General features: G+C 42.7%; 1 protein-coding gene across 6 annotated transcripts in view; it reads right to left on the bottom strand.

Moving 5' to 3' along the window:
• The window catches only part of sptan1 (spectrin alpha, non-erythrocytic 1), a 37,782-nt gene that overhangs the window by 7,931 nt on the left and 7,261 nt on the right, over positions 1-22,590 (bottom strand). For 2 of the 6 annotated variants that reach the window (XM_024803052.2, XM_024803053.2), the window contains exons 2-44: positions 22,109-22,348; positions 21,896-22,021; positions 21,130-21,270; positions 17,892-18,172; positions 17,636-17,780; positions 17,382-17,536; positions 16,772-16,907; positions 16,519-16,620; positions 16,287-16,424; positions 16,093-16,203; positions 15,890-15,967; positions 15,640-15,795; positions 15,294-15,498; positions 13,936-14,117; positions 13,611-13,854; positions 13,325-13,447; positions 12,977-13,194; positions 12,555-12,647; positions 12,323-12,457; positions 11,970-12,118; positions 11,689-11,745; positions 10,186-10,384; positions 9,245-9,349; positions 9,116-9,148; positions 8,975-9,010; positions 8,418-8,465; positions 6,382-6,473; positions 6,095-6,239; positions 5,836-6,017; positions 5,633-5,732; positions 5,333-5,530; positions 5,109-5,255; positions 4,910-5,013; positions 3,513-3,675; positions 3,239-3,253; positions 2,274-2,405; positions 1,767-1,904; positions 1,577-1,681; positions 1,199-1,407; positions 994-1,114; positions 441-562; positions 223-355; positions 28-126 (exon numbers count right to left, since the gene is read on the bottom strand). In XM_024803052.2, coding sequence (XP_024658820.1) covers positions 28-126; positions 223-355; positions 441-562; positions 994-1,114; positions 1,199-1,407; positions 1,577-1,681; positions 1,767-1,904; positions 2,274-2,405; positions 3,239-3,253; positions 3,513-3,675; positions 4,910-5,013; positions 5,109-5,255; positions 5,333-5,530; positions 5,633-5,732; positions 5,836-6,017; positions 6,095-6,239; positions 6,382-6,473; positions 8,418-8,465; positions 8,975-9,010; positions 9,116-9,148; positions 9,245-9,349; positions 10,186-10,384; positions 11,689-11,745; positions 11,970-12,118; positions 12,323-12,457; positions 12,555-12,647; positions 12,977-13,194; positions 13,325-13,447; positions 13,611-13,854; positions 13,936-14,117; positions 15,294-15,498; positions 15,640-15,795; positions 15,890-15,967; positions 16,093-16,203; positions 16,287-16,424; positions 16,519-16,620; positions 16,772-16,907; positions 17,382-17,536; positions 17,636-17,780; positions 17,892-18,172; positions 21,130-21,270; positions 21,896-22,021; positions 22,109-22,345 — 5,838 coding nt within the window. In that variant the 5' untranslated portion in view covers positions 22,346-22,348. The remainder of the gene's footprint in view (positions 1-27; positions 127-222; positions 356-440; positions 563-993; positions 1,115-1,198; positions 1,408-1,576; positions 1,682-1,766; positions 1,905-2,273; positions 2,406-3,238; positions 3,254-3,512; positions 3,676-4,909; positions 5,014-5,108; positions 5,256-5,332; positions 5,531-5,632; positions 5,733-5,835; positions 6,018-6,094; positions 6,240-6,381; positions 6,474-8,417; positions 8,466-8,974; positions 9,011-9,115; positions 9,149-9,244; positions 9,350-10,185; positions 10,385-11,688; positions 11,746-11,969; positions 12,119-12,322; positions 12,458-12,554; positions 12,648-12,976; positions 13,195-13,324; positions 13,448-13,610; positions 13,855-13,935; positions 14,118-15,293; positions 15,499-15,639; positions 15,796-15,889; positions 15,968-16,092; positions 16,204-16,286; positions 16,425-16,518; positions 16,621-16,771; positions 16,908-17,381; positions 17,537-17,635; positions 17,781-17,891; positions 18,173-21,129; positions 21,271-21,895; positions 22,022-22,108; positions 22,349-22,590) is intronic. The other 4 variants (XM_024803054.2, XM_024803055.2, XM_024803056.2 and 1 more) reach the window with 4 other exon arrangements.

Genomic DNA, 22,590 nt, shown 5'->3' with positions numbered 1-22,590 from the left:
TTACTCGGTATGGAGCAGAGCAGGTACCTTCTTGATGAGCTCCTCTCCGTTAGCACACACATCATTCACTCTGTCTCTGTGTACAGTGAAATCAGTCTCAAATGCTTCATGCTTTTTCAGTAAACCCTGTTAAAAACAACAATTTTCAGTTATAATCAGTAAAACCCATCAACAAGCCTCATTTCAGGATCTGTTATGCAACATAGTGTAACAATGAAGCACCTGCACAGCAGCAAGCGTGTCTCCGTAGTCCTCACTTCCCACTAGATTCAACTTCTCATTAATCCAGGCTTCTTCTTCTTCCACATTCGCCACAAACTGCTGGTACTCCAACGATTCCTCAAGCCTCTTTCCTCTGGGACCACAAACACAGACAAAAGCAGATGTGTAAGAGTGTGTGTGTGTGAGTTGGGTGAATCTGTGTAACCCAGGGAGCCCACCTCGCTCCAGATAAGTCCTTAAGTTCTTTCCAGTGGTCAACAAACTGGGCGAGCCTCTGCTGGATCTCCTCCTGGCCAATAGTGTTGTCATCTGACAACTTCTTCCCAGTGTCCAGCACAGACTTGGAACACACACAACACAGATCCAATCAGCCATTCTACAAGAATTTTACAGCATAATCGACAAATTCACAATGTGGCAATTTAGAGTAAACCCTTCAGAGTTTAACTACATGTCTTTGAACTGTGGGAGGAAGCTGGAGTACCCGGATAGAACCACGCAAACATGGGGAGAACATGCAAACTCGGGACCTTCTTGCTGTGAGGCAACAGTGCTAACTACCGTGCCACCCATCTAGCCATAACCTAGCCTTGGATCATTTCCCCCTGTGGAAGGGACTAAAACAGATTTAAAAGGAAATAAAAAAATGTCAGCTGGTTTCATATTTTGAAAAGAAAATATGAAACCAGCGGTACTGTATAATATCTGGATCGCTTAATTTTCCTTAGGCTAAGTAGAAAAATCTTAAAGAATGAATATGACAAATTCTACCTGGATGGCTGGCTCGTGGGCTCCAAGCTCAGCCTCCAGCCTCTTGTGTTTCTTCCTCAGATTCTGTACTCCTGTCAAATCACGTCCATAGTCCTCCGAACTCACAAGTAGCTTTTTCTCTCTGTGTGGGACACCGGCAGAATTTCACATGTTTAAGTGGAGATTCTCCTCATAGAAATAATATGAACATAGGGCACTTTCTCACTTGATCCAAGACTCTTCATCATCCAGGTCTCTGAAAAACTGGTGCAGGCGGTGGGATTCGTTTAGTTTAGCACGACGGCTGGCTGCCATATTCTTGATTTTAGCGAAGCGGCCGTTGACAGCATCACGCTTGTCCTTCACCTGAGTAGTATCGAAAGCATTGCTGGCCATCAGGCTGTCGGCCTGGCCGTTCAGATCCTTCAGACGATCCTGCAAGCAGAAAAAATACGGTGAGAGAACTTCACTATATTTTAGACAACTTGCGTTTGGAATTACTGATTTATTACAGTAGCAGAATACCCAGTCAGAGGGAGGCTTTACTTTAGTATGTATTGCGTAGAGAATGATATACATTTATATAAAAAAATGAGCTGTGTACCTCATGGGCAGAAATATCAGCCTCCAGCAGCTGGTGTTTCTTCAGCAGATTGTTGACTGAAGCCAGATCCTTTCCATAATCCTCTGAGGCAAGAAGGGCTTCCACCTGAGAAACAACACCATGCATCCGTCTTTGAGATCATCTGCTTTCTGTTAGTACCAGTGTTTATAGTCGGCAAGCAGATTGTTACCTCAGAGAGCCAGAAGTCAAAGTCCTTGATGCCAGTATTGAAGTTCTGCTGCTTGTTGGCCTCTTTGAGTTTCTGGCTCTTTTCTGCAGATTTGTTGACGAGGAACTGCCACTGTTCATCCAAAGCACTGAGACGTGCCTGCGCAACAGACAGGTACAGCTTATAGGTTTGTACATCAGATCTCCGTTTTTTGACATAAAATGATGCTGCCATGTATGTTCTGTTCAGAGAAGTGGAAATCTATGTGAGGGATCGGCTTCACATTCATTAAAAAACAAAAACAAATGATTAATTTCAATATTCAATATGTTTTTTCTGTTCTCTAACCCTTATTTGCACAGGACATTTTCTTGTTCACTGTAAAATCTGGTGAAATAAAATGGTCAGCATCATGCTTCTTAAACACGTTCTACCGATAGTCTTCATTTTGGTCACTATAGTCATGACATTCATGTATAGGTGCTGACAGGTGAAATGTTCCACAGTATGCACACTTGATAAATGCACCTTGACTGCATCCTCGCTGCCGGCACAGGCTCCTCTCTGGATCAGGGCGTTGCCTGTGTCAATGACTCCACGAATTCTGTCTGCATTGGCGTGCAGCTCGGCCTCAAACGCCTGATGTTTCTGATGCTTACTCTGATGGTGGACACAGATGGGGAAAGAACCACGACATTAGAACTACATCATCCTTATTAACGGCGGAAATATTTACAGCTCACAGCTTCACAAAGTCATTTAACGCAGCAATGCTTTCATACTTACATTCAATGCAAAAGCCAAAATTAAAGCCAACGAACTGATATGCAGTCGATATTAACGTCAGATGTAAATTAGTTTATATAATTATTGTAACGGAAACACTTTAATGTACAAGGACACAAAAAAACCTAAAAGCAACTATGACAGGCAATGTTTCAAGACACTGACAGACACATAAAACAAATGAGTAAACAACACAAAATGGCAGCAATGTCTGCAACGGACCTGACTTTAAGGAAATATAGAGGGGGAGGAGTCGCTACAAAGTTGCTTCTTGTTTATATCCATCCGTTTCCTTTACAGCTGCTCTGAAGAGATGCAATGGCACCAGTGGAAAATTCCACAGCTATCAGTATGTAGTGCTATCTAATCATTACTCTAATCAGTTTGAGTCTGGATTTAAACATCTGAAGCAAGCTTAAAGTAGCTCCTCAACCAAGAAATCAACATAAAAATGGAAGTCACACCCACCAACCAGCAGTCTTTGATAAACTAACCTGGGATAAAGTACAAAATTAACACAGAATTAAAGAAGAATGAATGAGTTGAATTGAAACTCAAGTGAAAAGAAGCTGGCACTCAACAGTGCTGGATGAGGACGGTTGGAATGCTTATCACGCTCTATTGTGTCTACACACATAGCACAGACATAGACACACAGCAGATATTCTGCTTGCTTGTTAGTCAGCTGACACACTACTCAGACTTACCAGCAGCTTGGACAGCTATAAAAACAAAATAAGAGTGAGAGAAAGATTCAGTCTTACTGCAGACAGGGCACTGGAAGGGATCAGGTAAAGAGTATCAACAAGGCAAAACAGACAAACAATGTTTATATTTGGATTAGCCTCTTGCCTTAGAACGTAAGTAAATTATCTCATATTTCTTCACTAAATCCATATGTGAGACGTACATTCCCATTTAAAACTCGTTCTGTATGTGCAGCAGAGCTTCAGCTCCGAGTCGGGTTTCCCAAGTGCGTACCTGGATGTTGGTGGGATCCTTGTAAGACTCATCAGTTGCAGTCTGCAGTTTCTCACTGATCCAAGCCTCAATTTCATCCACATCACGACTAAACTGCTGCAGGGTCTGGGATTCACCCAGCTTGGAGCGCTTTTCGATCATCTGTGCCTTCAGCCGGCGCCACCTTTCAAACATCATTAAATTAGCTTTTAAAGGCAAGCTCAAACACTGCACACAAACATTTTACAGAATCCGCCACGGGTTTGTTTGGCAGATTCTTGATGCTTTGGGAGATCTCATGTATGATTTTTCCCCCAAAACGTTTATGATATGTGAACAAAGAAAATGTAGCTTTTCTTATCACCTCATCATAAGTAATGGTACAATTCAAGATGACATTAAGAAAATAACGTACTCGAGAATTTTAAGATGTAGGGAGTAATGAGAATATCGTTCTTCAGACGAGTTCCCACTGTTAGAAGACTATATAATTTAAGTTATGATATGTACACAGTGTATAAACTGCAAAGCTGTAGTGGTCGTTCTGTCATAACAATGAATTAGCTCATAAAATCAAGTTTTTTGTGTTCATTAGAAAGTGAGAATATTCAACTCGGAGGCCTCTATTTCCATTTCCATTCCAAAGCTGACCGATTTGTTTGCGTCGCCATTTCTTAAATCAGTTTGAGGGGATGAAAAAAATAAAATAAAATAAGGCAATGCATTATCTTTAGGGCATTTTCATCTGTTGTGCCATTAGTGTAGGTGTTTTCATATGGAAAGTCCACTGACACCTCCACAAATGTCCTTCAAAAATCCTTGGGACCCTTGACTGTGAGTAGGTCAAATACTGGTTTCACTTCAGCGCTTCGTCTGTTGTAACTGCACTCTTCTTTGCAGGTGGCTGAAGGACTACCACCAGCACAAGCAAGAATAGACCACAGAACCTTGGTTGTAAATATGTTACAACAGTTACAAAATGTAGACAATGGCCCACAGAGCTGTGTGTAGGCTCTGCATAGGATAACACACAACCGTGCTCATCTCCTGACACAATGCAACTGGAAGTTATTTATCATAGCAGAGACTTTTCTTTTTTAACCATGGAAAGTCCTTTTGTTTTCTATGGGAGTTTAGGTCTTGTTCTGTTGCACAGCACACCTGTGTGTTATTGCTTCCTCATTATTTAGAAACTCCAAATGCTTTTTCTCAGGTGCGTCTTATTTTTTTATTTCTATTTCGCGGCGTCACTAACATATGTGCGTTTTGAATTAAGCTCCCCTTTTGTAGTGCAAGCAACAACTTCCAAATGCAAATGCAACTGTCCACAAAACTACTTTATCACACAACTTGAGCATCTGTAGATAAACAAAATTAGGATTGTGTCAGTGATCAAGTTTAACAACCACGTTTTCTACCTGTCAAGAACTTCATTGCGGCGGTTAAGAATCTCAGGTTTGGCGTAATGGTCGGCTCCAATCAACTGGTCAGCAAAAGACTGCAAAGCAGCAATCTTCTCCTCCTGTAAATCAAGCCAGGATTTAATGATCAAGACAAAAGAGGGTAATAGCAGTTGGTTTTCAAAGCTTTCACGGAGCAACGAAATGCCTCACTGACCTGAACGTTGATGGCCTTGTCAAAGTCTTCATGTTTCTTAATGAGGGCCTCCACACTGTCCAGGGAGTCACCCTTGTCATCACTGGCGAGGAAGGCTTCACGAGCTGCCATCCAGTTCTCAGCCTGCTCACAGTCTCTGTTAAAAAGCTGTGGATGGGCAAACAACCTTCAGTGGCTGAAATATGGTCTTTAACTGTCTGCTTCATGTCCAAGGATGTCATTACCTGGAGTTCTAGGCACTGATCCAACATCATGCGGCGCTGCACCCAGGCCTTCTCCAGATCAGCGCGCTCACGGTCTAAAGCCTCGAGTTTTTGCTGAATCTCAGGACTAGCATAGTGGCCTCGAGCCAGCAGCTGCTGTCCGAACTGTTCAAACGCCTGGAAAGTACCAGCCCGAGCATCAATCTCTGTACGGTGTTCCTGGAGAGAGAAAAACAAACAAGAAAGAAGACAGAGTTAGAGTTAAGCAATAACTTATATTGGAAAACACGCAAAGAAAGAACAAGACTAAATATTTGATACCTGGTGTCTTTCTAAAAGGGCCTCGGCTCCAGTCACATCCTTAGCCAGCTCCTCTGAGGACACTAATCCTCGGATGCCATTGATCCAGGACATGAGATCTCTATGCACAGTAAAGAATTGCAGTCAGTCAAAACCCTGCATATCTCTAAGACATTTCCTCAAAAAATGTTAAACATTTTTGGATCCAGCAGTCCCGCCCCCACCTGAAGTCAGAGAGGAAACGCTGCAGGTCATGGGAATTGCCAAGCTTGTCTTTGCGCTGGTCAGCACGTCCCACCAGGCTGCTCCAGGCAGTGTTCAGCTCTGTGCATTTCTCCTGGATGTCATCCACCGCTTCAGGGTGAGACTGGATCAAGCGCTCTGCTGTCTCTCCAAGAGAGTTAACCTAAGTAGAGAAATGGGAAAATTAATAAAAAATAAATACAAGATTTCAGGCTTAAAATTACTAAAAGTAAAGCTGACCTTATCCCCCAGGGCAGCCAGGTCCCTCTCAAAGCCCTCGTGTTTGCGCTGCAAAGCCTGGACACTGGCCAAGTCGTGACCGTAGTTGTCAGTGTTCAAGGCCTGGTTCTTCTCCTCAATCCACTCTTTAGTCTCATCAGCATCCCTTAGGACACACAACACAACTCAAGTTAATTGTTGTAGCTGACAAAATGTTCCAAAAGCCTGTTTCTCTAATAAATAACACAAAGCAGAGAGTGAACTCGATGACTGATGATCACAGGCGATATCCCACTTTGGATTTGTACCTGTGGAAGCGCTGCACCTCATGTGCACTGCCCAGCATGTTGCTCCTTTCTTCAGCCAGCTGTTGCAGGGATCGCCAGCGGTTGTTCAGCTCCTGCACATAGCATACAATATGAAACAGCACTCATCCCACACACTGCTCCCTGTGTCTGGAGCATGTTTTAATCTCAAATGGTAACATTTGAGATGAGTTGCAGTATACCAATTGAAATGAGCATACGCTAAACAAGAGGCGCTTTCAGACTCACAGGGAGCACAACTCTAAGTGCTTTTTATTTTGGATTTGCAATAAAATAGGAAAACCAATGTGGCACAACAGGTTGCAGTTGGCCCTACAACAAGAAGGAGCATGCTGTGTGTTTATTGTGCTTTATGGGTTTGATGACGACAGGCCTGAAAAGGAAGTTCAATCCATGTTTGGTTTGGTTGTAAGTTAATGATGTTATCCACTTATTGTGACACGTGTTAAGCAGACGGCTTTATAAACAACTTTTGTGGTCTCACTTCCTTGTAATGCTTTTTCAGCTTCTTCCATTTCTACAATACTTTTTCTTTTATGTGGATGACAATCATAGCCAAAAAATAAATAAAAATACCTGCAGCTGTCAGCCTCCTAGTACATGCACCTATGGTATTAATTTAAGAACCCTACGTCACAACTATGATCCTCGAGTTATTGCATTCACAAACTTCGGGGTCAACATTGCCCCACCTCTCACCGGGGTGACGACAACAACGCACGTAACGAGAAGAAAAGACTTAGCTTTGATGAGTCAAAATTGTTAATTCTTCCTATTTCGTTTAATATTTTGACTGGATTTTAGGTCAAACTATTAAAAAGTAGTATGGCAACTCTCAATATAAGGTACGAAGAGACGTAGATTCAAGTAAAGGAGGAAATCTTTAGATTTATTTTTGTTTTTCAGCCTATAGGAGACAGCAAAAAAGTTGCCAAGAGCATCTCGATGTTAGGCATTCATTTTCATCCACATAATAAAAAACAGCGTTCATTCAAAATTATGTTTTAAATATATTTGTATATTTATATACTAACTAACTATGGTGGCCTTCATAGAAATAGCTACAAATCTTAAACAGTTATTCTGTTTCTATTCTGCTTCAATTCAAAGTCTGGACTTCAATCACATCTTGAGTAAAGGTAAGTTAAAATCCTCCGAGGTGAAAGAAAATGGGAACTTCCTACAATAGTTTTAGGACCTGAGCTCCTGCAGTCTGAAAGCGCCTAACTAAGCCACGTTTCCACAACACCCTCAGTGCTTCTGCGGCAGGGCCAGAAATCCAAATCAGCTCCAGAGAAATTACTTTCCATCACCAAAAGCTCACAATTACAGGTTGGTACTTTATGAGAATTCATAAGCTTTGGGGTTGCAAAAATGAAGTTATCTAACTGGTTAAGCATTTGCAGTTAGACCGTATAAAATATACTGATCTTGAGGCTAGAGTGTAAACACAGAACATCAGTGGACTGAAAGGAGCTCCTGAAAAGAGATCCTGTTTTAAATTTTTTTGCACTTTTGGTGGAAAAGTGGCTAAGAGGGTCAAAGTCATTCCCACTAACAGATACATTTCAAGAACAGTTTAACAGTGACACAAGGAAAGCTAGATTTAACATATTTCACTCAAGCACAGTCATGCAAATAATGTGCTCAATTTATGCTACTTTGCACTGAGTATTTGATGAGCACAGACAGCGATGGACAAACAAAAGTAGGTGGATGATGGAGATGAGATGCACAGGACTGGTTGCATGGTAAGAACATTACAAACAAAGAACATGACAGGTTTAGCATAACTTATGCATTATGTCATTCATATTACAGCAACAATAATTAGGACCAGGACAGGACAAATGGTGCGGGAAGCATTGTGTTAAAAAACAAAAACAAAAGGAACACTGCTCATACTGAAGTCAGGTTTCAGTGAACATGAGGGGATAGATCATGTGACACTATCACAGTATGGTTAGTGTTTCTGATCGCAATGCGCAGAGTGGTTGGATTGGACTTGTTCATCTTACCTTGATTGTATTAAAGTTAGCCGTTGTTTGAACAGCCAAGCGTATATTCTAAAGTCAAAGGTAAACCAAACATGGACATGGAGGGAAGGACACAAAAAACACCACACCAGTCAAGAGCGTTATGGAAAATCCCGGGGTTAATCTTGGTTCTCACAAGACCAACTGAGACACCATTCACTAGCACTGCAACCATGGCTGGAGGAGAATGAATCAAGCACTGTTTTTTGTTACAATCGAGACATCCCGAGACATGAAAACCGTTACAAAGGATCTTAGGAATAAATTACGAGTTTCCAAGCTCTTCAGTTGTCTCATCAATGTCTAATCATATTCTACAAAGTCATGAGTCATCATGCCCCATGCTAGTAAAATGTAATTCTGGGCATGATTGCAGGAAACAAGTACACAAGTATCAAACACTGAGCAGTCATGCATGGTTACAGTATCAAATCAAGACTGATTAGCTGCCAAGTATTTTCAGGTGATGCATGTTCTTTACAAGATCATCTGAAGGTTTGAGGATGTCTTGAGGCCAATTACTGTTAGTTAGAGCTTACCTTCCATGGAGATGCAGTCTTAGAATCCGCTTCATCCTGTTCAACAAATGAGACACACAAGTAAGCACACTGCTATGATATCTAAAAAATGTCTTAATTATTATAGTGGATGCAAATATAAATAACAGAAACTACACCAACCTTGCCAGGAGCAGCACCAAGCAGCTCTTGTTGCTGGAGATGAGGAGAAAAAAAACGTTTTTTTAAAAGGACAGCTAATTATGGCTCATTTATGTGACATAACATACGATCCAGAGAGGTAGCGCCTACCTGAGCCTGAACCATGGGGGCCTCCTCAGCCATAAGGCCTTCAGACTCCAACTCTGAAGCCACTTTGTTGATATCCCTCAGACGAGACTCATTGGCCTTGAGGTCCTGGAAAGAGAGAAAGAACAGTGTCATACACTGTCTGTTCAAATTCAAATACATACATGGGGCGATCGTGGCTCAAGAGTTGGGAGTTCGCCTTGTAATCGGAAGGTTGCCGGTTCGAGCCCCAGCTTGGACAGTCTCGGTCGTTGTGTCCTTGGGCAAGACACTTCACCCGTTGCCTACTGGTGGTGGTCAGAGGGCCCGGTGGCGCCAGTGTCCGGCAGCCTCGCCTCTGTCAGTGCGCCCCAGGGTGGCTGTGGCTACAATGTAGCTTACCATCACCAGTGTGTGAATGTGTGCGTGAATGGGTGGATGACTGGATGTGTAAAGCGCTTTGGGGTCCTTAGGGACTAGAAAAGCGCTATATAAATTCAGGCCATTTACCATAAAAAAAAGAAGGTTTTCATATGACTGCTGCAGTTCTATGTTACACAACTTAATTATTTGTGTGTTTCGCACACTGTTGTGGAGGAATTTTTTGCCTACTTTTCTTTACAGTGTTGCTTCAGTTCGCAGGAATTTGCTTCTGCACAACTCTGTGAACATCCAATCACATCATTTCAGTGGGCTGAGCTCTGAATTTTGACTGGGCCTTGCAACACCTCTATGCTTTTTTTCTTTGTTTTTTGTAGATTTGCTTCTGTGCTCTGGATCACTGTCCTACTGCATGGGCCAAATTTAGTTGTTATATGGTCACTGAATTGTTGTGTTTACAATTCACATACAAGTAAAGACCATATGCAAGTAATTCAGATAACTTTAAGTCAATAGTCATGTAGAATTTTTGGGAAAAGGATCAAGCTTAAAAAACAAAACAAACGAAAAACAACAGACATTACCTTCTGGAAGTCATCAAACTTCTTCTGTAGAACCTCAACCTGCTCCAGATCAGAGCCCATCTCCTCATTAGTGAGGGTGCTCTCCTTCTCATGAATCCACTGCTGGAGCTCGTTGGCCTCACGGAATAACATAAACTTTTTGCAGCTTTTCTCAAGCATGTCCTTGCGCTTCTCCCCCAACTCTAACAGAGTACCATATCTTGGAAAAAAGAACATTAAAGAAAGAGAATGTAAGCGAAGCAGTAGAAAAAGATTTTTACAAACTTTAAAAAAGTGAAATAAAATTTAAAAAGTGGGTGGACACTGACATGCTTTGTGTTTGGAGTCTGTAGACATGGGACATGAGAAGGAAGCCTTGCATGGTATGGCTGACAGAAATTTATTATCATAATTGATGAGTAGTGTAGTAATGAAGGGGTCCCATTCTCCACAACGTTTTACTCTTGTGTAAGGAAACATCCACACATATTTCTCTCTGGTCTTCATGACATTTTATAGATGCATTGAATAATCTAATAAAACCAGTACCTGGGGGCAGGCATCATCCTGATGATGGGGAGTGTTTAAGGACCAAAGCATCTAGAAAATCTTGATAAAAAGAGGGGGGGGGGGGGGGGGGGGAGCCTCTCCCAGCTACCATGGGGTGAAAGGCAGAGCACACCTTGGACAGGTTGCCACTTTCATGCAGGGCTAAGAAGTGTTTAGAGTATTCAACAACACTACTACAATGATAATAAAATGAGATGTGTTATTTTAGCAGGGAATGTTAATCTGAAGTTTAGCAAGCATTACATTGGAAATTCGTAATGTCAGGGAAAAAGCCTAATTGGTCAAAGTCAGACTAATTTTTTTTCTTTTAATCATTTATCCTTCTTTACTTATTTATTTTCTACCAGTCTAAAAGTAAATAAGCACATTTTGTGTTGAATTTAAAGGCATCATAAAGAACATGGTTAAAATAATGTGTGGTCATTTTTCCTGAGAGCTGTGTTTGCTTTGTTAGATTTTTAATAAGGCTCTGGGATGTTGCTGTAAAATAAAAGTAGTGACATAAATACTGTATGCTCCTTTTAATAACTTTTCATCCACTTTTGTGAAACCTAGGTGCCAGCAAGGCACCTAGCCTCTGGGGTTACAGCTGTAGTAACGTTGTTCCAAACTAAACCCAGACACATCGACAAGCCAGTTTGTTACACAAACATATGTCACACAAATTTCAAATAATTTTTGAATATTTCACTGATTCATTGAGACACCTAAGAACCAATCAAATCCCAGTGTGTGTAGGGCAGAACATAAACTGACATCCCTATAGGGTAACCTGGGATAAGAAGGATGTAACAGATGTGCATCAGAAGCTGCTTCTATCCTGGACTGAATAGAGGCCAGGGGTGAAATACACACAGTGTCACACAACATGGAATTTGGAGTGGGTGATGGATGATATCTATTATAGGTATCACGACCACAAGTACACGCAGAGGGGCACTGGTTCCTACTCACAGCTCTTCCACCTGCTTCATGCGCACAGACACGCTGCAGGCCTCCTTGGTGACAAGCCTGCACAAGCGGCAAGGCAAGGCGAAAGCACAGCAAGAAAAGATTAAGTAGTTAAACACAGAGATAGGACAGCAGACGAAACAGGACAAGGGGCCAGGAGCAAGGTAATTAGTGTTAAACAACTGGATGGAAGTAAAGAAAGACTAAAGTGCAGAGCAGACAGGTTAAAGTGGATTAGTGGACCCGATTCTGAAACAGGAGAGTTCAGGCTGTGGGTTTCTTACTGATTTTCAATCTGGTCTTGGCGGAGTGCAATGCTGCCATGTTCATCCAGCAGGTTCTCCCTGGATGAGGATTGGGTGGGGTCGAGCTTCTTCACATAAGCAGCAGGAACGAAGCCCTGGCGATCATTCACCTCCACTTTCCACCAGTCCTGCAGCAGGGGAGAGATGAAGTCATTAGTATGTAATGTGGCGGGGTGGATGAGAGTCAGGCAGTAGAGCTGGTCATCTACTAATAGGAAGGTTGGTAGTTTGATCCCTGGCTGCTGCAATCTGCATGCCAGATCTGCAATATCCTTGACCAAGATACTAAATTACGATATTTACTGATGCTGGACTACTTCACAGTGCCGTACCTTGTTAGTGCTGTTGAGGAGAGTGAGAATGTCTCCTTTCTTCATGGTAACTTCACGTGGGCTCTTCTCCTGATAGTCATACAGGGCCAGGACCAGCTCCTTCCCGGTCTCATCATCGGTTGGTGCAACTTGTTGCTGTTTAGTTAAAAGAAACTTGTTACTGATTTTGTGTTCTGCGAATAGACAGTGATGCTTCAGAACAGATGAGAATTCAGGGACTTTTTAAACTTACCCTGCAGGACTGGGCCTGCTCCTTCAGGGCTTGGATACTGCTGCCGTAAGCGCTCAGGTCAGACATCAGGGCTTCGTGCTTCTTTAGCAGAGCCTGTGGAGAAGAAACAACTCAGCACAACTACATTTCTCACATAGGGAACTAATTGGAAGCTTTAAGCCCGCTTTAACTTTTAATAGAGCAAAAACAAAACAAAAAAAAAATAACAAAACCCCCCAAAACGACATCATAAGATTTTAAACTTTAACAGCACAACAATAATTCATTGGTAGTGACAGTTACAGTGGTGTGAAAAGTGTTTGCTCTCTTCCTGATTTCCTATTTCTTTGTATGTTTGCCACACTTAAATGTTTCAGAACATATTTAAATATTAGACAAACTTTTTCACACCACTGTATATTCTTCTGTTGTAAAATCTGTACCTCAGCTGAGTCCTCATCTTTGCCATAGTCTGTGCTCCCAACAATGGGTTCCTTTTCCCTCATCCAAGACTCGGCCTCGTTAGCATCAGCAAAGTATTGCTGGGCCTGCAGAGAGTCCTCAAGGTCCTGTCTCCTCTGGGAGGCCTTGGCCTTCAGAGTGTCCCAACGCCCATGCAGCTCAGCCAGCTTAGCCTTCACATCCTCACCAGCAAAGTGACCTGGACACCACACCCATGAAACCTCAGCTGTTTTTTCCCCCCCACTGTTGCAGTGATATTTTACTTGCATTTAAACATCACCATCATCTCACTGAAGATAACAGAGGAATCTTAGGATTTAAATCAATACCTTCCTCCACCATAGCTTCTCCCTTCTGGGTGACAGCCTTAATGCGAGGCTCGTGACCTGTGATTTCAGCCTGCAGAGCCTGGTGCTTCTTCAGCAAGTTCTGGACACCAATCAAGTCTTTGCCTGAGAAAAAACGTCAGAGAAACATTTTATGGAGCTCCAGTGATCTGAAATATGAGGCTCCAGTTTAAACTTTATTTCTGAAATGATCACTTTCAATGAGTATATACCTCCAATTACAAACTTTAATTTCTTAGAGCTGCATAGACAATTAGTCTGATTTTACCTCTGTTAGTAGAGGCAGCGATGGGCTCTTTCTCACGGATCCAAGTCTCCTCATCTTCAATATCTCTGAACAGCTGCTGCAGCCTTAGAGAGTCTGACAGCTTCTGCTTGCGTGCAGCCATGGGTTCACGCAGAGCTTCATACCGAACCACCAAAGCCTCTTGCTTCTTGCGGATGTTGTCAGCATCAAAGTGGCCAGCCTCCTGGAACTGGCGGGCCTGGATTGTTATGCCATCAATCCGATCCTGATGGGGACATTTACATTAGTGTCGCATTCACCAAAGCAGTGTATGGGAGCTCCATAATTTGGGCTGAGTGCTTGTTACCTGGTGCGCTGCCACATCAGCCTCCAGCAGTGCATGTTTCTTCTGCAGGTTCTGAACACTTGTCAGGTCTTTTCCATAATCATCTGAAGCCAGGTGGCCCTCCACTTCATACAGCCACAGCTCTATGTCCTCTACATTTCTGTTGAACTGCTGCTGCTGGTTGGCTTCACGCAGCTTGATGCCTTTAAAGAAAAAATAAAAAAGCTCTGACTGTTGTTCCGAATCACCAGGGACAGACTTTTCTTTCATGGGCTTTCCAAGTACATTAATGGCCCAGCTATTCAGTTCAATTCATTTTTATTTATACAGTACTAAATAACTCAAGATAAAGACTCAACAAAGAAAATAAAAAACCCTAACTATTATATGGCCCCCTTTGAGGAAGCACTTTGGCGACAGTGGGAAGGAAAAACTAGAACCAATGAACTAGTTCAGATACAGACTGTTTCTCATTTTAGAGATATTGCTCAAACAGAAGAAAGCAGTCCCACATATTTGTTTAATATTCGTAAAAACGACTCCAAGATTCCTCACCGTGTTACTGGAGGCAAAGATAATGCCATCTGGTTAGATACCATATTTCTATGATTGTCAGGGCCAAGTACAATAACCTGGTCTTTAAAACACTCCTGCACTTTAACTAATTGGTGTATATTTGGCTTAATGGATAGATACAGTTGTATGCTATGTCTTCTGATGATAATGCCTACGGGAAGCGTGTATAATGTAAACAGAATTGGTCCTAGTACAGAACCCTGTGAACTCCATAATGAGTATTAGCGTGCGAAGAGGACTCTCCACTTACATGAACAAATTGGAGTCTATTAGATAGATATGATTCAAAACACCTGTAATACCTACAGCATGCCCTGAACACTGGAATAAAATATTATGGTCAACAGTATCGAACGCTGCACTGAGGTCTAGCAGGACAAGCACAGAGATGAGTCCACTGTCAGAGGCCATAAGAAGATCATTTGTAACCTTCACTAAAGCTGTTTCTGTGCTGTGAGGAGCTCTGAAACCTGACTGAAACTCTTCAAATAACCCATTCCTCAGCTAAAGTTGTGGTCAGATGTTGACATTAACTCATCATGAGCAGAAATGTAACAGTAATTGCTTTGAGTTGTTCTTTTCCCATGGTAGAATAACTGAATGACTTTTGTCCCTGTGTGGTTTAGAGAAAAATAAATAAAATTCTAACTGTTGCACTGTTTTCTCAGTGGGTATCCAGCAGTTTATTTGTTCTTTTGTGTGTGTGCACAAACATACACAAAAGCCCTGCCACTCTTCATGCACTTTGTCACTGTGCACAGCTCAAATCAAATCTTTATGTTCACTTTTCCTCCAAACTATACCTTTGAGCTCAGTGGCCTCCAGCAGTTTTTTCCACTGAGAGCTGACTTCTTCCATGTGACCAGAAACCTCAGTTGAGGCATAATGCTTTCCATCCAGCAGCTCCTGGCCTGACTTCTGCAGGGCATCGATTCGGCTTTGGTTAGCAGACAGCTCCGCTTCAAAGGCCTGGTGTTTCTGCACCTTGCCCTGCAGGTTGGAGGGGTCCTGTTGACAGGAGAGCAGAGACACAGAATTTCAGCAATGGAGAAAACAGACAAAAAAGAAAACATCACAATGCACAAATGAAAAAAAAATGGGAGACACAAATATCGGGAGAAGACAATATCAATTTCTTTCACAAATTACCTTGTAAGCCTCATCAGTAGCAGTCTTCATCTTTTCATTGATCCAGCTCTTAAGCTCATCAGAGTCCCTGAAGAACTGCTGGAGGTGGAAGGAGTCCTCCAAGGCAGCACGACGAGACTGAGCACGGTCATGCAGGGCATTGCGGCGGCTGAGTAGCTATAAATGCAACAAGGAGAGAAAACACATTTTCAAAGAAAGCCTATTGTATTTGATTTTATGTCTGATGTGGAAAGCAGACAGCAGTGCTTACAGCATCTCTGCGTGTAGCCACATCCTCTTTGGCATAGTGGTTGTTCTGAATCAGTTTGGTAGCAAATTCATCCAAAGCCTGGAGATGTGCAGCACAAACAGATTAAAGGTTAATTTCAATTTACAATTCTCACACAGTGGCAATAATTCAAGAATAGAAGATGCAATAATCATCATGTAACTGGGCAAATTTAATAAACTTACAGTGATCTTCTCTTCTTGAGCACTCAGCGACTTCTCAAAATCTTCATGTTTTTTAAGCAGTGCCTCTACGCTGTCCAGGGAGTCACCAAGGTCTTCATTCAGGAGGAAAGCCTACGCAAGGAGAATACATGAAAAACTGCCACAGCACATCTTTTTGCTAATAAACACCAAGCTCTTCTGGTGTGGTAACTCACCTCTTGCTTGCTCATCCAGTTGTCAACTTGCTCAGTATCCCTGTAAAAGAGCTGCAGGTCCATGCACTGCTCATACTGTTGCCTGCGAACCTCCCACAACTCCAGCAGAGACTCCTTTTCTGCAGCAAGGACACCAAGCTACACAAAATACACCAAGAAGAGCATTTTAAATGCTAGTATGACACAGATGAAGAGTGGAGAAAATTCTACCTACACGGTGTCATAATCCTACCTTTTCCTTCACCTCATCAGAGGCATAGTGTCCTGCACTGAGCAAGGCCTGGCCAGCTTCATCTGTAGTTCTAAAACTGTCCTCGTGAGCGTCAATCTCTCCCTAAAAAAATATAAATAAGAAAAACATGGAAACAGGTTGACTAACACAGGGTGTGAATTATGAGACAAAAGGATTTGACACTTTCTTGAGCCTTTACACTAAGTGCAAAGACACTTTAGGCTGGAGGTCTCTATAGTTTAGAAGATTTTACCTTGTGCTCCTGATGGCGGTCTAACAGGGCCTCAGCTCCAGCCACATCATTGGCCAGTTCATCAGCATTGATCAGAGCCTTCATCTCAGTTACCCAGCTAGTCAGATCCCTAAAGTCAGCAGTGAAACGCTGCAGCCTAAAACAAATCATCAAAAAAAAGACAGAATGAGCAAACTTGGTTGGACAAGTTGGACAGGCCTGAGCTCTTGGCAAATATGAACTGAAAATTACTCTGTACATAAGACCCCACAAAGTCCCCAAAGATTCACACAGAAGTCTAAATCAGTTATAAATCCTAGAAAGGTTTATGTGCATGTGTGTTTTCATTCCCCGATATAAGTTATACTTTTGTTGTGTATGTAGTATTTCACTGTTATCATCATCATTATATCCCATATATAGACCTGGGTACATTAGTTTGTTGTTGTTGTTCATCAGCGTTAATTCTAAAAACATGTCAGGTAAAGTAATTATATATTGTGAACAGCTTGTTGTTTAAAACAGAGTGATATGCTCCAACACATGGCCTTTGCATATAACTTTATCTCCTGGCTTCTGTGAAAGGTTGATGAATGATTTGCTTGTTTTACTGCATTTATTGGTATTTTACTGGTAGGAGTCGTTCAGACGGGCACGGCGCTCAGTAGACAGAGTGCGAATCTGTTCCCAGTTGGTGATAAGTTCGTCCTTTTTCAAATGGATCTGCGAAGCGTTCTGGGGATGTGTCTGCTGCAGGTGCTCAGCGTCACCGCCCAGAGTTTTGACCTGATTTAAGGAAGGAGAACACAGCAAGTCAGGATATCAAGTTTTTAACTTCCCTTTTACTATATTTGCTAACATAGCGGAGATCGGCATTTGCCCTACCTTATCTTCCAAAGCTGCCAGGTCTCTCTCCAGGCCCTCATGTTTGCGCAGCAGAGCCTGAACACTGGCCAGGTCACGCCCAAAGTCATCGGACCCCATCAGCTGCTCCTTCTCCTTGATCCAGCTGATGGTTTCATCCACATCCCTATTCGAGGTAAACACACAGTCTGTTACTAACGGCAGTATGACAAAGGAAAAATTAAACAAACACACAGTGTAAGAGTTTTTCATGTGTTATGGTTATGACGCTGCTTACCTGTTGAAGCGCTGCACCTCAGCAGCTCCAAACAGCTTGCCCTGCCTCTGTTGGGCCAGGCCCTTCAGGCGCTGCCAGGCCGCGTTGACCTCGTCCTGCTTGCGCACAATGAGCTCTGCCTCTGGATGAGATTCCTGGATCAGCTTAGCTGCAAGCTGGTTCACCTCATTCACGCGTTCCTCATGGGCAGCCAGATCCGTCTGGAACTCCTCAAACTTCTTTTGCAGGAGCTGTACGTGCTCCAGGTCCTGGCCCAGCTCTTCTGATGTGGCAATGGCCTCCTTTAGGTAAAAGTGGAGAAAGAGAAAGTTAAAAAAAAGAGAGAAAGTATGCCTTGGTGCTTTACTATCTGATACAATGAGTCTGGCTTTCGTTAGAATTCAAAATAATTGCAACAAATATAGGCCTCAAGTCTCCAAGCGGACACGACCTCTGTAATCTTCAGGTTTGTAAAGCAGTGTATAAATGAGGACTCTTTGGAGGATTGCCTGTTTGAGTCGGGTGACAGGTGACTGACCAGGTCGACAAATTAGAGCTTCTTTTCGTCCTCTCTGGCCCGATGTACCGAGCGGCACAAACAGCTTGGCCAAAAGATGCGATCGCCACTATTTTACAAAATAAAATGTTTTTCCAAGCTTTCCAAAACCCACTCAAACAGTTTAGTACACCACAAACACAACTAATTTTCTTACCAAAGGACAATCAGGAATCCTAACATACAAGTCTATGTCCACGCTTTGTGGACGTCTTTCTTTTCCCTCACATCATCTCACTGACTGGATTACTTCATATTACAGGTGTGGAAAAGTGAAGCCTAAATGTAAATTGGGAAAATAATCCCATGCCCTTGGCATAATCCCCTCACACCCCCAAACACCACTGGGGTGCATTTCCTCAGTGAATCCTGGTCAAATGCTGGCCTCATGAATGCTGGTCAAATTCAGACCACCCGCATGGGCAGTTGGGATTTGGTTGCAAAACCTTCTCCCATCACAAGAGGGAGCCAAAGTAATTTCCACTGTGGGCTGCCTGGCTTTGGGCCTTCTCTCAGCAAGAGTAGAGAGATGAGGAGAGTGGGCTGTGAGGGCATTCAAGCGAAGATACCGCTTGCAATTTGCAACCAACCCTTACAGATTTCACAGAGTTATTTCCTCTCATGCAAAATCATGAATCAGCCAGAATACTGCAAGAAGAAATATCTACCTTGCTATAAATATGAGAAATACCTCAGGAGCAGAGCCAATGCAGATTTTACTCAAAGTATTTTCTCGTTCCCAAGAAGGGAGGGGGACTGCGTCTGATACTGGACTAAAGGGCACTGAATCAGCATTTCAGGTCTTACAAGTTCAGGATGCTGACAAATGCCACTCTGCTCTACATGTAGTGCGCCCAGGTGACTGGTTTACATTAATAGACCTGAAGGACCCATATTTTCACATCTCATTTACCCACTTCACATTAAATTCCTGCAATTGGTGATTCAGGGCAAAACGCACGAGTACTTAGTCCTGCCATTTGTCTCACTGAGCCCTTGGGCATTTGTGAAGTGCACCTAGCAACATGCATAGACGATTAGCTGCTGCTATCAGAGTCAGAAATGATGGGAAGAAAGCATGCCAGGGTGGCAGTGGATCACCTGATGGCTCTGGGTTTCACTACAATCTACAAAAAGAGTGTCCTGCAGCCAGCTCAGCCCATCTCTTTCATGGTGTGGAGATGTCTCCTATTTAGGCTATGCCGGCAGATGCTGGAATTAATGGCATCTTCACTGGCAGTCATCCCACTAGGCAGACTGCATGTGAGGGAATTTCAGTGATGGGTTGCATCCCTGAAACTATGCCCAAAGTGCCATGCCTACTACCATATCAGAGTGACAGCGCACTGCAATGCAGCACTCTGCCACTGGAGAAATCCTACATTTTTCACTCAGTGGGTGTCACTGGCAGCTGTCACAGCCAGAAAGGTCTTTCCCCTCCAACGAGACCTAGTTTCCCAGGCCAGGGGGGGGAAATCGTATAACCCCGCCCAGGTTGCCTTGCCCTGTGGGCTAATCTGAGTACGGAAGGACTACCTTAGAGGGTCATAGTCACTATTCATAGTGCTAGGGCCCCCTCCACAATGTCACTGTAATAGAATAAGTTTGTTTTTTGATGCTCTGTAACAGCAATCACCACTTTTCTGCAGGGGCTGTTAGATAAAGGAAAGGCCTTTTCCACAATTAAAGTATCTCTGGCAGACATTTCAGCCTGCCAAAGGAGCTTTACAGATAGCCCGGTGAGGCATTACCACTAGCCTGCCATTTTATGAAAGGGGCACGACAGCTCTACTTTCTCTCTAAACTTCTTGTGTCTACGTAGGATTTAACCTTAGTGCCGGGATGTCATTTGGAGGATTTATGTACGTTCTACTAGAGGGATGGCAACCTCTTGGGTCATCTTTAGGGGTGTCTCTGTAGAGAAAATATTTGCAACAACAAGCTGGGCTTCACCTTTGATCTTTGCAAGGTTCTACAGGTTAGATATCACTGCACCATCCCTAGCCCACACTGTCTTAAGTGTGGGTCCACATGAGATCTTTTAAGATGGCACTCAGTCATTCAGATAAGCTTAGCTGGCAATACGGGACTATGCAAATCCCCATAGTGAGACACCAAATTAAATGTTTGAAGGAGAACTTGGTGTCTCACCAGATCACACTCGTTGCACAAAGTGAGGAAGAAGTGCGCTTATCTTGAATGACAAGTGGCGCTGCATCACACCCTTTTATAGGGAGGAGGGTAGCTCCTCCCTGATGTCTTAACATAAAATAGATTTCTGCAGCCAAAATCTGACCAAGTGACCAACTTGGACTGATTTTTATTTTTTGTCTCCTTGTTTTCAACCGAGTTATCAGTTCCGTCACTACTTAGCAAACATAAACTAATGTAGGTCTATTAGCTGCAACCAACCAACCCACCAATGTTCTGTACTGGCACAAGACGCCACTAAACTTGTTCTAAAAACACATGTTTCTTAAATCCAGCCTTTATACATGTATTGTTTCATGTCCACTTTACAGGTCATGTCTAATTTTCTTGCAATGACGACGGCTAAACTGAACTGGTAAACTATGGTAACTGTAATTGTAACTACATCTGCCTTCATCCTCATTCTGTGAAATGGAGAGAAATCAAGTTCATATACTCATGCTCAAGTCTTTCTTTCTATGTTTAAAACAAACACAGAGATATGAATCTAACCTTGTCACTAATCCAGTCCAGGGCATCTTCACACTCACGCAGATACTGGACCAGTTTCTGGGCCTGCAACAGACGCATGCCCTTTTCCTTGGTTTTCTCCAGCAGGAGGTCCCACAGGTGATGCAGCTCCTCCAGACGAGTCTAGAGCACGTGACAAAGGTGGGAAGTGTTAATAAAGTTAGTGACAAGAAATTAGAAAATTATCTTGGATATATGTTGGAAAACCAAAGAGAAGTCTTTTCCACTGAAGATCGTGGAAGAGCCGATTCAAATGAAACACAGAGCATGCGATAAAAAGTACATTTTGAAACCGTTGAGTCAAAAATAGGGGAAAGCTGACTGAATCTTTAAGAATTCACAGCACTCAAGAGTCACACCACAGGTCAGCACCTACTTTTATATACTCGGCCATATTGACACTTGTAACTATTGGCCTCTGTTGTGTCCGGTAAGGCGTGTAGGACTGAATCGGATGGAAGGGGTTAATAGTCATCAAGAAGACCTACATTTTATGTGAGTGAAATTCTAATATTTTATTTTTCTCTTATGTTGCACTAATTATCAGGTATCTGTCTCTGTATGTTGCTCCTGTATATTTAGGGATGTAGCTTTCTAATAATAACAACAACTAATAAATAGTCAGGAAAGCAATGTTTGGTGTCACAGTGGCTACATCCATCGTGAACATACATATAACCCCAAAGCCCACCACAGGCATACCTAAATGTCAACACACTGCATATTAGTGTGCATTTTGGTAACTTACTCGAATAGTGTCAGATGCAAAGTGGCCCTCAGTGATCATTAGATTTCCAGTCTTGTCCAGTTTGATGATTGCTTCAGCGTTGGCCTGAACTTCAGCTTCAAAAGCTTGATGTTTCTGCAGCTTGCCCTGTGTATGAAAAACATATATGATAGAAGGTGCTCTTCTTACGGTCTAACAGGACTTAAATACATATACATTAAATAACTGACAGACCTGCAGGTTGGAAGGGTCCTTGTAGTTCTCATCAGAGGCAATCTGCAGCTTCTCCTGGATCCACTTCTCCAATTCATCGGCATCACGGCGGAAGAACTGAAAGCGATACGAGTCCTCCAGCTTCTGCCGGCGCACCATCGACAGCTCCTTGAAACGCCGGTAGCGGTCCAGGACCTGCTGCCGACGTTCCTGGATATCTTCAGCTGTCTCCAGCACTTTGGCTCCTGCGGTGTCCATTTTCTGGAAAAGCACCATCAATGACATACGTGCGATTATTTTGCATGCACATTTAAATAACAGCAGAGACAAATCAGCTGTGTATGGAAAAGCGAATGAAACATATCTCAAAATGGAAATTTATTTGGATGAAAAAATATGTCGCCTACACATCCTATCCACATAATCACATTATGGAAAACATGAACTTTAAAGAAAAGAAGGTTAAAATCAATCTTCAGCTTGTCTTGCTGTGTCTGAGTAGG

Source organism: Maylandia zebra, linkage group LG7, assembly GCF_041146795.1.
Source record: "Maylandia zebra isolate NMK-2024a linkage group LG7, Mzebra_GT3a, whole genome shotgun sequence".
Lineage (NCBI taxonomy): Eukaryota > Metazoa > Chordata > Actinopteri > Cichliformes > Cichlidae > Maylandia > Maylandia zebra.
This window is presented reverse-complemented; position numbering and strand designations above follow the sequence as displayed.